Below are 16287 nucleotides of genomic sequence, written 5' to 3' on the forward strand. Positions count from 1 at the left end.
GGGTTTTTTCATCCTGAGAAGCACGATTTTGTTTCCCTGATAGGCACAGTTTTGCTTTCGCGAGAGGCACACTCTCGAAAACGAAAAAAACATGTTTTCTGCTTTCTTTTCCTTCCACGAGAGGCACGATTTTACTTCAACGAGAGGCATAGTTGTGCTTTCGCGAACTGTGCCTCTCAAAAACAAAAAAAACACGTTTTTTATTTTATTTTTTTCTTTCGTGAGAGACACGGTTGTGATTTCACGAGACGCACGGCCATGCCTCTTTCATAAAGGAAAAAAGTATGCTCCCGGTTCAATTTTTTTGTCCGGTTTTTACTACTGATTTTTTTCTTGAAAATGAAAGCACATTAAAACCTACCAACATGGGTTATAGCTTTGAAACACTCGACGCGAGGAATCCAACTATGAAAGCGGTGCGAGATTTGAACGTACGGTTTAATAGATAAAATGTTTGAATAAACAAATCTAGAAGAAAGAGAAAACTCACAGGTTGCAATCAATTAGTGATTTCGGTTTCTAGTTTGTTATGTTGGGATTTTTATCATGCTCCATTTTGAATATCCGGGTCACTAAGCATTACGTGGAACATGATGAGCCCAAATACAGAACTACCATAAACTGCATACGATTCCAGTTCATCAATAGCTCGTGTACCTCGACAAAAGCACCCAAAACAGATAAATAATTGATAGCTACACAACCTCTACTTACATAAGAGGAAGTCACAAATACAAGAACAATGATCAAACCAGGGGAAATATCACATTAATTTACTGGCAGAGATTGGTCTAGATATTACAACGGGGATACTTTGCAAGTGCCTACTTCTGCGAGTCAGAAGATTCCTCCTCCTTTTTTGTCTGCGACTCGGAGGGTTCCTCCTCAAGTGCCTTCTGGATGTCTTTCTGCAAATTTGAGACCAATGCGTAAGAAAATACTGCGTGATGAGAGAGAGAGAGAGAGAGAGAGAGAGAGAGAGAGAGAGAGAGAGAGAGAGAGAGACCTCGAATGAAAATGGAGTGGTAGCAGTTGCGTATCTGTTGATTACTTTCCCATTCTTGTCAACAAGAAACTTGGTAAAGTTCCACTTGATTCTTGAACCAAACAAACCAGGTTTGCTAGCTTTCAAAAACTTATAAAGCGGCGCAGCATCTGGGCCATTTACACGCACCTGCAATTTTCAAGTACAAGATTGACCCAGCTTTACAGATAAACAACAGTCCTGTAATTTGTAATTTGTACCCATGTTTATGTGATGGCCATCAACAGTAGAACATACCAAGAAACTCTGACCTCACCTAATGTATCCAAACTTAAATTGTTGCAAAGAAAAGAAAGTGTATACTTGTATGGAAGCAACAAAACAGGGCGTGTTTGGTAGCCCACATAAAGGCCAACCAGGTCCGCTCAGGAAAAACATAGGTTGTTTGGTTGCCTGCCTTCACAGTTGGGCCTGCATGGAGGAGGATCGATTTGCCTGGCCACACGATCGCTCGGGTGCATACACGGCGAAATCCACTTACACCCAGCTGTGTCAGGGTGGGTTGCGTTCCCCTACGGCAATTGGGACCTGGCGCAGCTGGGCGCCGCTCAAGTGCAAAATTTTCGCTTGGTTGGCTGTGCAGCACAGATTGTGGACGTCGGATAGAAGGGCGCGGCACGGCCTGCAGGACACACCCTCGCCTTGCTACACGTGCCTGCAGGACGAGGATAACGCGGAGCATATTCTGGTGCAATGCGTCTACGCGCATGAGGTTTGGCATATGTGCCTGGATTCAATGCACTTGAGTGTGGAGGCTCCTCTAGTGAGTGACACTTTCGCTGAATGGTGGTTGAGAGCTAGAGCCACTTTTCATGGCAAGGAGAGGAGGGGTTTCGATACATTCGTCATCGAGACAGCGTGGTCTCTTTGGAAACAGAGGAACGCACGGGTCTTCCGTCGACCGGAGCAAGTTAAGGGACCTAGAGAACTAGCTAGTTGGATTATCGATGAGTTACAAGAGCTGATTCGAGCAGGTGTAGGAGTCGGAGGTCTAGATAGATTTGTGAGGAGTTGACCTCAGCCCAGTGTTCGGTGTGGTGTTGCCAGTGACGGATGTTCGCATCTGTCGCAGGTCTTGTAATTATATATTCTCTCTTCTATAAAAATATGGTACGCCATTGGCGTACTCTCGAAAAAAAACAGTTGGGCCTGCATAGCACGAAACTTAAAGCAGCTCCCAGCCAGTTCCGTGCTGAATCGGCTGTTTCCAACCAGCCAAGCTGAGTTGAGCCACATCGAGCACATGCTGGGCCCCTTTGCATGAGGGTATACGAGTACGATGCTAGCTAGTATACAGCCTGTACTTGCTATCTTTTCCCACCTCCGGTAAGCTCCTCTCGGCCTCCTCTCCTGCGTCCTACTACATTGGCACCACTGCCCACGTTATTCCTCTCGACCTCTCCAGCGTCTTGCTGCACTGTCACCACCACCAGCATGGTTCCTCTCGGCCTTCTCGCCCACATCATACAACACTGACGCCATTATCGGCGTTGTTCCTCTCGGCCTCCTCGCAGTGTCCTACTAAACTGGTGCCGTCCCCGGCGTCGTTCCTTTCGGCCTCCTCTCCCTCGTCCTACTACACTGATGCTGCCATGGCGTGCACACTGCAATTTTTCTCCTCTGTCATCTGCCGCAGCGCCCTTCTGCCAAAATTGATCCCCTAATACAGGAAGCCTAGAAGCCTAGATGCGGACAGCCAAACGATGTGCAGATATTGGTTTATTTTTGCCAGTTTTTGCTCAGCCAGACTCAACTGGGCCAAGCATGCAATGCAGGCAAATTCGCAGATGACAACCAAACACGCCCACAGTGCATATCTATGTTGACATTTGGCCAAGCATGCAATGCAGGCAAATTCGCAGATGACAACCAAACATGCCCACAGTGCATATCTATGTTGACATTTGTTTCTACCACGTAAACTCGTGTCAAACTTGCGATATGTTTTAAAACATAAGGCATGATATTTTCCCTCCAATGCTGTTTTGATTTTATCGTCTAGAAACCATGATGAACAAGAAATAGCCAATGCTCTAGCTATGAAGAGAAAGTGACTTCAACTAAGCTTCATTAGTGGGAAAATATTAGACGCTTCTTGACAAACAGTTCGGGTATGGTCTTACCTTCTGAAAAACTGGATATTCAGCTTTGAATCTTGTGCATGCAAAGTCTTGGATCTGCTGGTCACTGCCTGGCTCTTGTCGCAAAAACTGGTTGCAGGGGAATGCTAATATCTCAAAGTCTGGCCATTTTAGAAGCAAGAGGAGTTAGTTTTCACCCTACCTAACATCTAAATCATTATATAATTTAGCATCAAAGAGGCAATCTATGGGTTACTTGCATACTGATATCACGCATAATAAGATTTTATGACAGTGCATAAATGAGCTTACTACTGCTGAACGCATGATTAACAATCTGTCATTATAATTTTCTTCTAATCCAATGTCCATTAAGTTCTAGAAGATTTATTTTTCCATAAAGTGTCCACACTTACTTATATCTCACAACAAATGGTTGGCACGCTAAATCCTTCAAGAACTGAAGCTAGTACAATGGCAGAAATTCATAATATTTCATAGATAAAAAGATGAGAGGTCCCATTAGGCAATGTGCAATGCGCCAATGCCATAGAAAAAATATGGTTGTTGACCAGTGTTGCGAAGATCTCATGGCAATATTCATTATTTGGGGATTTAGGTACGGGATTTCATACATTGGAGGTTTAACCTAGGTTCAGGCCCCTTGTTCTAGGGGTAACACCCTAATCCAGCTTGGATGTTTTCTCTCTTGTATGAGCCGAATGATCAAAGAAGATTTGTCTAGCCTGTATGCTTGAGTGAACCTATCTATGTCTCGCACCCTTCTCACCTTATATACTACGCAGAAGGTGGAGATACAAGGGTTGTTAAGAGCCATGATGTAATAACAGCCATAACGGTGGTTGTTACTGGTGGAATTACCACGTCGCCAAAAGAGCCATCTTGACGGTGCCGCGAGTAACGTTCGTCTTGATTGACTGTGTCTTGGTCCAGTAAAATGAACATTGCAGTGCCTTAGCCGGACGGGCTTCGTGACATTCAATAGGATGAGCTTTATCCATGCCGGACCAGCTGAGTGATTCTCCTGATGAAGACTGCCCTGCTGGGTCGAATCCTTGTCATGGGCCTACCCTGAGGGTTCCATGGATTTCGAGTCGCTCGACTAGTCGCGACTAGTCGACGACTAGTCTATGAATCGCAAAAATATGGTTGACTCAGCTTAGTGTCGACTCGCGAATCTGAGTCGCGACTAGTCACAACACAGGCTCGACTTCTTCCGAGTCGCTGCTCCAGAGCGACTCGCATGAGTCGCGACTCGAAAACCATGGAGGGTTCCCGCCATTAGTAGCCACCAAGTCCTTCAAGGTATCGAGGATGGCGCCGACTCCTCGGAAGAGGAAGGTTCCTGTGGGGAAACCGACTGTGATCATCATCGAGTCACCCGAAGAGGTTAGAGGCTGGCAGTTTATAACAGACTTAGTGATACCCAATACACTCAGCAGCGAGCTTGGCTTGTGGCCGTTTGGCTTGTGGCTTGTTAGGAAGCATATGATAAATTCTGAGTGATCTCGAGGAACGCACGGGTTTATCCAAGTGGGTCATTGCCAGCTTTGGACCTGAGGAGGCGCATTCCTTCTATTTTCGTCTTCAAAAATTAAGTCAACGGACTCGGGCATTTGGTTAGGAAACCAACATGTGCCATTGAGGATGTCAAGTCCGTACTTCGCATTGGCATTGCCAAGTGATCTGGAACTCGCAGGAGTCGGTCCATCAACGCCTTTTCCTCGAGGGCGGCGATTGCCCAATTGAATGGTTCAGCGTGGAGCCAAATGATGTTGTTGAACGGCGTGGAGGGTAGTGGATCCCGGCCTGGTTCGTCAATTGCGTGTCACGCCGCCTGGTCTAGTCAAGCTTTTAGTCCACGCAACTTTCAGACTGCGTGACCGTTCACGGTCGTCAGATGGAGTCTTGACCGTAGTGTCCGTGTCCCATCGACTGCGCGCATTAGTGCGAGCCATCAAGTGGGTCGCTCCCAGAGGTGTTGTCCCGGGGTGAACGCTTCGGATTCCGCGCAAGGCATGCACGGTGTGAACTGCTGCCGCTGTTGTCACTGAAGCTGCTGCTGCTGCTGCGAAGAATGGTTGTCGCCTCTTCTCTGCCAGCCGGCTAGCAGGCTGGCAAAGGGGTGAATGGACAACATCATCGGCAGATGAGGAGTGATTGGTGCGGTATGCTTCCATCGGGATGATGGCCCCAAAGGATCAGTGTCAGTAGGGGAAGCCCTGCAAGGAGGTGGCACCAGATGCACAGGCAGACAAGCGCGTGCATCGCACGCGTACATCACACGCTCTTCTTTTATGGCATTCAACTGCATCATCTGAACCCAAATGGGATATTGCAAATTGCTTGTTTTATCACCTTGTGTGAGTGCTTCCTGGGCACCAAACCTCGCTGGGCTTTATGGAAGCGAATCTTCGTGGCAGAACCCCGGACTGTGAAGGCAGGTGGACCGATGTCTTCTTACGGTGGTGTTGGAATCCAACTTGTGTAGGGAAAGATATGTTTGGATTCCTTGAAACTCATAAACTATAGCAATCCAATTAGTTCTATATCCAAGATATCCCCACACTGCCTGGCAATGAGGGTCTTCCTCCATACGCCGATGGTCCTCCAACAGACTCGGATGGATGGAAACCTCAACTCATTGAGAAGGGGGCGAAGGAATCCAATCTCTTAACGGGGAGACTGCAGGTCGTCAAGGATCTGGGGCTCACTGGACCCGATCTGATCGCCACTTGGGTAAATCGATGTATCCAACCACTTGAGGCGAAAGCGCGCCCCAAGTGGTGTTATTCGGGTGCTGATGATCCTACCCAAGTCTCTCCCAAGGAATACATGGACGCCGACTACAGTAACTGGATGGATAATTTGACCAAATGGAAGTTCCGCCACGAGGTGCTTGTGCCTGCATTCGGTGCCGACAATCAGCCTCCCACTGTAAGTTGTTGCACTCTTGAGTAACGTACTATTCTTGCCACTGCTCCGTGTTTGACCCATATCTTTGTTTTTTCATGATTTTTTGGAATTTCATTATATGGCCCCTCTCCCTGAAGATGGTCCGGACGGTCCGGATGCGCATGTTCCTCCGTAAAAATGCAGTCCTTTTCCGTACACGGGCCAACCACCAACTGTTGCTCTTGCCAACCGGACAGTCGGGTTGCGACTATAGTTGGGACAAAGAGTGGGCCTTTTATATGGCATGCAGTTACTTGACTTATGCAAAGAATAAATTCAGGAGAATCGAGTAGCATGCTGACTAGCGACACAACCAGTGGGTAGAGCACCCGATGGGATGTGGTGATAGCCCTTGGGCATGGCCCGGAGTCGAACCAAACTTAGATCATAAGGAATGTAAAGATTCGGTTTTTCAGAGTGAATGACGCAGCCCCTGAGCGATAGCCGAAGGGGTCAGTTTTTATTCCAATGATCTTAACTTGAAAGAGTATTGAAAGATACAAAGCTTAAACAAAAAAGGGAAGTAGTTGGGCAATGTTCCATGTCCTCTCGGTTTCTTCGCCTTCTCGATCAGCCTGTACATGCCATTGTGTAGCACTTGGCTGACAAAGAAGGGTCCTTCCCATGGCGGAGGGAGCTTGTGCATTCCCTCCTTGTTCTGGATCAGCCGGAGAACTAGATCACCCTCATTGAACGCTCGACCTCGTACTCGGCAGCTATGATAGCGGCGCGAGTTTTGTTGGTATATGGCCTAGTGAGAGTGAGCGAGTTCTCAGGCATCCTCCAAAAGGTCGACGGCATCTTGGCGCGCAGACTCGGAATCCACCTCCACATACGCCACGACTCGAGGGGGGTCACGAATGATGTCGGCATGGTGGCTTCTGCTCCATAGACCATAAAGAACAGCGTGCAGCCAGTTGATCTGTTTGGAGTCGTCCATAAGCTCCATAGGAAAGGCGGTAGCTCGTCAAGCCAGCAGCTAAGAGTCTCTTTCAAGAGTCTTAGCAGCCGGGGCTTGATACCTTGAAGGATGAGACCATTGGAGAGCTCCACTTGTCCATTGCACTGGGAGTGCGCTACTGAGACATAATCCAGTCGGAGACCGTGACGTCGCAAAAGCAGCGAAAACGCCTGAAAGTAAAGTTCTTCCCATTGTCGGTGATGATGATGTGCGAGATGCCGAACAGATAGATGAGGCCTTTGATAATGCTGACAGCTGTCTGGCCATCTTGCTTGATGATAGGTTTGACTTCGATCCACTTCGTGAACTTGTCCACCGCGACAAGCAAATGAGTGAATCCACCTTTGGCAGTATTGTGCGGGCCCACCATATCAAGTCATCACACAGCATGGCCATGTGATAGGGATGGTTTCGAGGGATGTACCCAGCATGTGTGGCTCACATGCATACCTCTGGCAGTTTTGGCACTTGCAGACGAGATCTTCTACGTCAGCCAAAGTGGTAAGCCCGAAGAATCCATGCTTAAATGCTTTGGCGACAAGGGCGCACGATGACACATGATGACTGCAGGTTCGAGAGTGAATTTCCTCAAGAATTTATCGCCCTTCCTCTGGAGACATGCAACGTTGGAAGACTCCAATGATGTTGCCGTTGTAAAGCTCGCCATTGATGATGGTGCATGCCTCGGCATGGGGGATGATTTGCCGAACTATGTCTCATCAGCCGACAGCTCCCTTCGGATTATGTAATCCAAGTACGGTTGTATCCAAGCTGGAATGATGGGGAGGTCGGCCTTAGCGTCTGGCTGAATGGGTTCTTGTTCGAGCTCGGCCTTCGTCTTTGTTTTGATGGATGGTTTACATAGTTGCTCCAGAAAAACACCAGAAGGAATGGGCTCTATGGTGGAGCAAATCTTTCGAGTGTATCAGCTGATTCGTTCTACTTCTGACTAACATGATGAAGCTCCAAGCCCTCGAACTTTTTTCGAGCTTGCGACTTCCTCTCGATATACGATCATGGAAGGATCCTTGGCATCACCATCCTTCATGACTTGTTGTACCACAAGATCTGAATCTCCGCTGCAAAGCAGCCCACGGAAGCCAAATGATACAACGATCCACAAGCCATGCAACAAGGCTTCATACTCCACAACGTTGTTAGATGCAGCAAAGTGAATATGCAGTACATATCTGAGCTTGTCGCTTTCGAGAAAAATAAGGATGACCCCAGCCCCCGAGCCTGTAAGCATCTTGGATCCGTCGAAGTACATGATCCATTGTTCAGACCGCACCTAAGAAGGGACTGAGTTTCCATCCATTCAACCAAGAAATCAGCCAAGACCTGAGATTTGATGGCCTTGCGTGCCTCATAGTTGATGTCGTGAGCCGCGATCTCAATGGCCCATTTGGCCACTCGACAGTGGCATCCTATTGTCGATGGTTTCTAACAAGGGCGCGCTACTGACCACCATGACCGTGTGGGCCTGAAAGTAGTGGAGCAGTTTCCTGGACACCATAAAGCCGCCATAAACAAGCTTTTGGTAATGGGGATGTTGTTGCTTGGAGCCGAAGAGAACCTCGTTTACATAGTAAACGGATCGCTAGACCTTCTGCACCTTGCCTTGTTCTGCGTGCTCCACCACCAAGACAACGATGACCGTGTTGAAGTGTATATTTGGATTGCCTAGCCCTTTCCATCAGTTCGGACTTTTGGTTGCGTTGGCTAGTGCATGAAAATTAAAATGGTATCAGGGCTAAGGTCTTGAGTTCAAGTCCTGGCTTCGCAATTTATCCAAAAGTTGTTGTCGTCCCTGTTGTGTCCACGTATAGGCCTCTTGAGCCATACCTCAAAGTCTATTCATGTGTTGACTTCTCGCATCACACTGAGAGGGCGTCTTGAAGTGTATATGTAGACTGCCTAGCCCTTTCCATCACTCCGGACTTTTGGTTGCATCGACTAGTGCATGAAGCTTAACAAACCACTTGCTGGCGGCAACAATGTAGAGCAGTAAGGGCTCCCTTATAGCCGAAGCGGCTATAGTGGTGTGCACAACGAGTGCTTGAGGTCTCCAAAGATCGGCTGGGCCTCGTTAGTCCACTCAAGGATCGGACTTCTTCAGAAGTGGATAGAGTGGCAGGCCCTTTTCCTCAGCCTAGAGATGAACCGGACAAGAGTGGCAATGCACCCAGTCAGTTGTTGCACATCCTTCAGATTTTTTGGCTTGGACATCTTCAAAATAGCGTTGATCTTCTTCGGGTTTGCCTCAACTCCGCGCCCGAAGACAACGAAATAAAGGAGTTTTACCAAAGACACATATCTCCGGGTTGAGCTTCATGTTAATCCACCTTAGATTGGCGAAGGTCTCAACCAAGTCGGACAGGAGATCGTCTCCATGTTTGGACTTGACCACGATGTCGTCGATGTAGACGTAGGCATCCAGAAAAAACACACGCTCACAAGCAACCATGGAGTCGATCACCTGACCGATATGAGGCAAAGCAAGATTCTTGGGGCATGCTTTGTTGATCGGTCGATAGTCAATGCACATGTGGGTGGATTTCTTCGCTACCATGTGCAGGTTTGCCAGCCACTCCGTGTGGAGGACCTCTCGGATGAAGCCGACTTTAAGTAGCCGGGCAATTTCTTCACCGATGTCTTTGTGCTTCAGTGAAGGGCCTGCTTGAATGCTTCGCGCCCTTGATAACATTGAGTTTGTGCTCGGGTAAGTCCCTTACGACGTCTGGCATGTCAGTCGGCTTCCAAACAAAGATGTCCCAATTCTCGTGAAGTACGCTCTTTCCTCCTACCTCCATTCAGAATTAACCGTCGCTGAAATGAGTGCATCTAGACGCGTTTTAGTGTGCAGATTCACTCATTTCAGCGATACTTAATTCCCGGATAAAGAGAGTATTTAGCAGGAACATCAGTGGCGATCTACACGGTCTTGGATAAATCTTCCAAGCCGACTTGCACTTTCTTGGTGTCCTTGGCCGATTGGAAGGAGACGACTATTGATTTTTGTCGGCTGGCATCTGTTCCGCGTCAACCTCCTTCTGGATCTTGGCCAACCCTGTAGCAGCAATAAGGGTCTCAGTGATAGGCACGTCGGCGTCATCGCACTCATTGGAGTGCTTGGGGTAGCCAGAGATCGTGATCACTCCATTGGTGCCCAACATCTTGAGCTTGAGGTAGACATACCAGGGCATAGCCACAAACTTGGCATCGGCAGGGCGCCCCAAGATGACGTGATAGGTACTCCGGCGTAGAGGATGTCGATGTTGCTCACCCCATCCATGAGCACCTTTTGCAGCCGGAACCAGCCAACTTGCGGATCCATGACCAAGTTAGGAATGTGAGTTGGGTGATCGCTACAATCAAATCCGATCGACACCTTCGATGAGTTCAACCATTGTGTAATGGTTGGCATGGTCACGTTGACCTCGCGGGAGCGAAGCTTGTGATTTCGCTTGGTGTCCAATCCCTGGAAGATGATTACATCTCGCCTGCGGCCTGACCATGGTTATTGTCGTCGCTGTTGTTGTTGTTGGCAACTGATTTCTCCGACCGAAGGCGCTTCACTATGTTGCAATCCCTGGTGGAGTGCATGGATAACCTCTACTTCGTGTCGTGAAACTTGCAGGGCTGATCAAGGATCTTATCAAATGGCAGCTTCTGATATTTGCGTTGCTGCCACTGACGACTTGGCGACCGATTGCCGCTGCACGGCCCATCGTGTTCCGCCATGGCAACCAGCTCTGCTCCGCTGATGCCGTCAGCACCATCCCCCTTCCACTTTTGGTTGTTGTTCCTTCGATTTAAGTCAGGGCGATTTTTCTACCGAGAGGACTCCACTTTAGGTTTGCCTTTGCCCTAAGCAGTCAGATCTAATGGGGGAGTGGTTTTTTCCCCGAAGGAATATCTATTGGCGGGCTCTATTAGTCGACCCATGGTCAACACGTCTGTGCGACCAAGTTTCTGCCTCAGGAGCTCGTACCTAACTCCATATTTGAGGCCTGGATAGCTTAAGGCTCAACGACGTTCTCAGTGGAGTTTTGGAGCCGATTCCAGCGATTGATGTATTCGTGGACTGACTCACCTTCCTTCTTTACATAGTTCCAGGTCTAACAGATGTCCCTCAAAAAATTTGAGAAACGCATCACGTAGATCAGCCTAGACTCCTAGGCGAATGTTGTCTTCGGGCAAGCTATTTAACCATGCCTATCCCGATCCCTCCAAAATCACGGGAAGGTTGCAGATGGCAATGCGCTCGTTGCCTCCGCCGATATTGCAGGCCACAACATAGTCGGTCAGCCAAAAATCGGGCTTGGCGGTACCATCATACTTGTTGATTCCATTAGCGATCCGCCGTTCTAGGAAAGGTTCAGTCTGTATGCACCAACTGCAACACAACGGACCGAGTGAACCTGACCCAGTGGGACGATCGGCTTTGCCACGACGCTTGGATCGCTCCTTTGACGCACGGATAGCCTCAATGTCGTCCCATGCATCGCAGGCTCCTGATATCCGCTCCAGAGAGGGGCTGAGTCGGCGTTGCTCGGCACGGATTCGATTGATGTCGTCCCGCGCGATGGGACACCGATTGATGGATCAACTCGGACAGGATGATTACATGGTGATGGGGCAGTTACGAGCCCCCAAAGGTTAGCACCGGACTGACTTTGAAGCCAGTCGGCCTTGCAATGAAGTGGCTATATATTGTTATTCCACCGCAGTCTTGAGCAGCGTGGCAAGTTGGATGTGGTCCTCTGCCGACGGTCAACTGGTGGGTCAAGCCAGCTTGTTGGCCAATGCCGCGACAGTCAGCAGGTTCATAGCCGGAGTACGATGTACTCGGATGCCCTTCAAACCTTGGCTCACCTGTGTGTTGCATGCAACACGAGCCATATGTGTAGTCAAGGCAAATTGTTGAGGAGAACAGCGTGTGTTCCATGTTCTAGCCGCCTGAAGCTCTCGCGCCTCAAGATCCCGCTTCACCTAGGTCAGGCACTTCTGCTCCTTCAGGATGGCCACCCGAGAGGCCTCGAAGGCGACGGCCTTAGGGACGTTCCCCTGACTTGTGCAGAAGTGTGTCATCTTCCGTTCGTGTGGGCACATCAGTAGCGGCCGCACCATTGTTAGCCATGTACACATGTCACAGAAGCATAGTTGTACAAACTTTCATACCTGACGGACTCGGAATCCAGTGTGGGCGGAATAGAATCAGAGTTGATTATCCCCACAAGTTGTGGAGTAGCATTGCTAACTTCTGAAGATACGGATCCCAGGGGATGCCCTAGACAACCTTCACTCGCCAACATCGAATGGAAAACAGCAAGCACATGACTCCGGAGCGATCTACAGAGAAGTACATGCTACCGATGCATGGTACAGTGATCATGGGGAGTGCAGCGAAGACAGAATACTAGGCCGTATCGTTGGCATCAAAACGCAGTGCACCGGAACACACAAACTGCCGGGGCCTAAGCCCTCAACCAATGTCCGAGATGATCCTGCCTGGCAGCGGCGGAGCCAACGTACTGCCGTTGGGTTCAGTTGAACCCAACAAAACTTGCCGGCTACGTGCATATTTGTACGACTTACTCAGCCTGAACCCAACAGAATATGAAGCATGACCCCATTAAGCTGCCAAGCCCACGTGAATGGACTAGTAAAAGGCCCAAAAGCCCAGGTACAAATTGTCTCTTGTGCCCACTACCAGGCCTATTCGTCACTTAATCAATAATTAGGTTTATTATCAATCCATAGCATGTATGATGATGGCAGCCGCCGGCCTCTTTGCTTCCCCAACTCGCCTCCCTCTGCTCGTCTCATCCTACCTTATGTCGCCTGAACGCCGGCGGCAAGTGTTCAATTGCAGATCGACAGCGGCAAGCACATAACTGCAGTTCAATTTCGAGGTAGTAAGATCACATGGGCACATCCTCCCCTCTTGTGCATGTTCTATCTAGTCCAGTACGGTAATTTTGCCCTAGTTTTCTAATTGTTTTTCTATGGACCTTGATTGATCTAGGCTATGGAATGGTATTTTGATGTGGGCTCGCCGAGGTCACCCGTTAGACGTAAACTATATCAATTGTCGCAGCAAAGTAATCTCCTGAAGTCTTCCATTCAGAGAGAAATTAATTTAGATGAATTGCCTTATGATGCGACTGATCAGAAGAGAATTTGAGAGTACACACAAAATCCTAAGAAGGAAGTTGATATTTTAACAAGGGGATTTTACGGGCCACCATCTAAATTTGTTTATCCACATAGGGACATTGAAGATACTTACATTCATAATAGGCGAGCAAATGTAAGTTTGCCAATTTGGATGAGATTGCTGATCTTGCTAAGTTAATGGCCCAAACAAATAAGCATGTTACTTTTCCTTTGGTCTATCAATTCTAAAGCTAGTATTAGTATTGCCAGTTGCCACAACATCAGTGAAGAGACGCTTTTTAGTTATGAATGTTGTCAATGAAAAGTAGTATAATAAAATGGGTGATCATTTCATGAGTATTTATCTAATTTTCTATGTGCAAAAGGTCATGTCTTCTACCATTAGTAACGGTGATATGTTTGAATGAAGGATCAAAAAGGGATGCCCCGAAATGTGAGTGACTTTACATGATTCTTTCGCATGATGATATTTTTATTTCAAACTTGTCAAACTAACTTCTTATTTGTTGCTTTTTATATAAAGTGGACGAAACACTATTTTTCGAGGAACTAATTTGTTATTTTCTTTAATGTCCTTAGGAAGAAGAGAAGTTGCATTTGAAGCCAAGAAGTTATTTCAGTATTACCCATGTGATTTTGTAATCTCATCCAATCGGTATGTCTCACACTCTTCAATTTTAATGTAAAAGTATTTGTGATAAGGGATATCATATTCCTATTCATCATGGTTTCTCTGATTGTTATAATCTTGTTGTGATATGGAGTAAAATTGGAATTAGTTCATACCAAGTTTTCACAACTAGTCAATGAGTGAACCCAATGGCTAAATTTTCTGGCTCCGCCCCTGCTGCCTGGACCATAGCTCCAGCACACGAGTGCCCCATGATGGGCGCCTACCCTCGCGTGGATTTCGTGACATTATTCATGATTTGGCGATTTTGTAGAGACAAGGCAAACATGGGGGTCTAGGTATGGTATTTCACACAATGGAGGTTTTACCCGGGTTCGACCCATGTTCCAGGGGTAACACCCTCCTCCTGCTTGGATGTTTCCTCTCTTTTATGATCCGAGTGATTACAGAGGATTTGTCTAGCCTGTAGACTGGGGTGAACCTAGCTATGTCTTGCACCCTTCTCACCTTTATATACTACAACGAGAAGGTGGAGTTACAAGGGCTGTTAAGAGCCACAATGTAATAACGGCCGTAATGGTGGTACTTACTGATGGAATTACCATGTCGCATAAGAATCATCTTGATGGCGCCGCGCTAACATTCCTTTTGATTGGCCATGTCTTGGTCCAGTCGGATGTACGTTGCGGCCTTTTAGCCGGATGGGCTTTGTGACGTGAAGTCGGATAGGCTTTATCGGTGCCGGCCCAAGTAAGTGATTCTCCTGATGAAGACTCAGAACATCCTTTTCATGGGCCTACCCCGAAAGGATCCCGCGGTCAACCAGAATCATATGTCACGTGGTCTGTAGCTAACTAGGATGCCTCCCTTAAATCTTGGGCCTTGTTCAAGAAATTTGGGGGAAGCCACTAGGCCGTCGACAAAGGTTGTCTTTCCTTTGATGCAGCTCACAACATGGTGAATATGGAAGAAAGCATCCAGCCTATGGGTCTAGCGGGGGGCAAAGGTCTCAATTTTGTTTTACCGACTTAATTGTGTGTTCTTTTCCTGTCCTTAAGGGGCTGTTAGCCTTCTTCTAGGCTCGTAGCTATTTCTACTTTATGTCAATGCATCGAGACGCAATGCTTTTATGTGGTTTTTCGGAGGAAAAATCAAGGAAGCAAATCTCTAGGGTATTTAGGGTCGAATTAAGCCAGTAGTCCAACATACTGCGAAAATGAATTTCCCCTTGAGTTCTTCAAACCCTTATTTCCTAATTTATTCAAAAAAAATCCTTAAATTTGCTAACATTGAATCACTGAAAATGCCAAACAATATTCTCCTTTTAAAGAAATAGGAACAAACAGATGTTCAGCTCTTCCGCATATTGCTGGACACAGAATATTCTGAGACTATTGGTACTCCAGAAAACTAAAGACAGATCAGTTACAAAGATGAACATGTACCACACATTTTTTATGGGAATGAACCTGTACACATTAACACTACTTATACCGTGGTGTGATGTTTGTGTGACATGAAAGTAAAGCTAAAGTCGCACTTCACACGGATGAGAAACTAAAGAAGCCGGTTGTTACTCTACAGAATCAACCAATTCCAGCACCACTTAATCCAGAAAAATGACATCCTATGATTTCGACAAACATCGGTACGCAATCTTCCCCTGGCCGTTTGAGCATATAATCTAGACGATACACAAAATAAACCAAGAAGGGAAGCTGACCTTTCTCCCTGTACTTCTGATAAAGCTCCGTCAGTTGCGTGTAATTAGTCTCCGTGAACCCGCTGATGGGATGACGAAGAACAATATTCAGTACTCCACACGCCAACATGAATGAAGCAAAAAGATCCTAGGAAACTGCCACTGAGACGAGACAAATACCAACCATTTGGAGGCGACGTTGACGATGAGGAGGACCTTCCCCTTGTACGTGTCCAGGCACACCTCCTTGCCGTTGCAATCCTGCTCTCAAAATTTCCCCCAAATAAATTGGAGAAGAAGAAAAATGATGCAGGGTGGCGTGATTCCGCGAGGAGATGAATCACCTTAACGGTGAATTCGTGCACGGAGGTCTCCGGCACAGATTCGGACGCCCCCATCTCGCCCTCTCTTCGCCTCCCGGACGGCGTAAGTCCTCCCGAATCCTCTGTCGAATTTTATCGTGTTTCTTTAGGAGAGAGAATACAGAGAGGATTTCCGTGTCTTTGATGGGCCAACTTATTAATAGCGGCGGTGTGCCGGGACAGGCTGGCCGGCTGTCTCCGTCGAAGTTTCCAACCGGTCCGGCAAGCAAATGTGATTTGCTCTTTTGTCACGTGGGCCCTAAATTGCATTTATGGGACGGCTAAAAAGGAGGGGGAAACTGATGCATTGTTGCCCTCAAAGAAAAAATAAGCTATTCTTTCTCAA

The 16287-nt window shown here is 47.5% G+C and overlaps 1 protein-coding gene across 1 annotated transcript; it reads right to left on the minus strand.

Moving 5' to 3' along the window:
* Nucleotides 1–594: 594 nt before the first annotated feature.
* Nucleotides 595–16084, minus strand: LOC119296025 (probable glutathione peroxidase 4). The gene is made up of 6 exons (XM_037574442.1): nucleotides 15924–16084; nucleotides 15764–15840; nucleotides 15601–15662; nucleotides 3169–3287; nucleotides 1007–1174; nucleotides 595–908 (listed from the first exon to the last, which is right to left on the minus strand). The coding sequence occupies exons 1-6, from the start codon at nucleotides 15975–15977 to the stop codon at nucleotides 825–827; spliced, it is 564 nt and encodes a 187-aa protein (XP_037430339.1). The 5' UTR covers nucleotides 15978–16084; the 3' UTR covers nucleotides 595–824.
* Between the last annotated feature and the right edge of the window lie 203 nt (nucleotides 16085–16287).

This window comes from Triticum dicoccoides, chromosome 4B (assembly GCF_002162155.2).
Source record: "Triticum dicoccoides isolate Atlit2015 ecotype Zavitan chromosome 4B, WEW_v2.0, whole genome shotgun sequence".
In the NCBI taxonomy this organism is placed as follows: Eukaryota; Viridiplantae; Streptophyta; class Magnoliopsida; order Poales; family Poaceae; genus Triticum; species Triticum dicoccoides.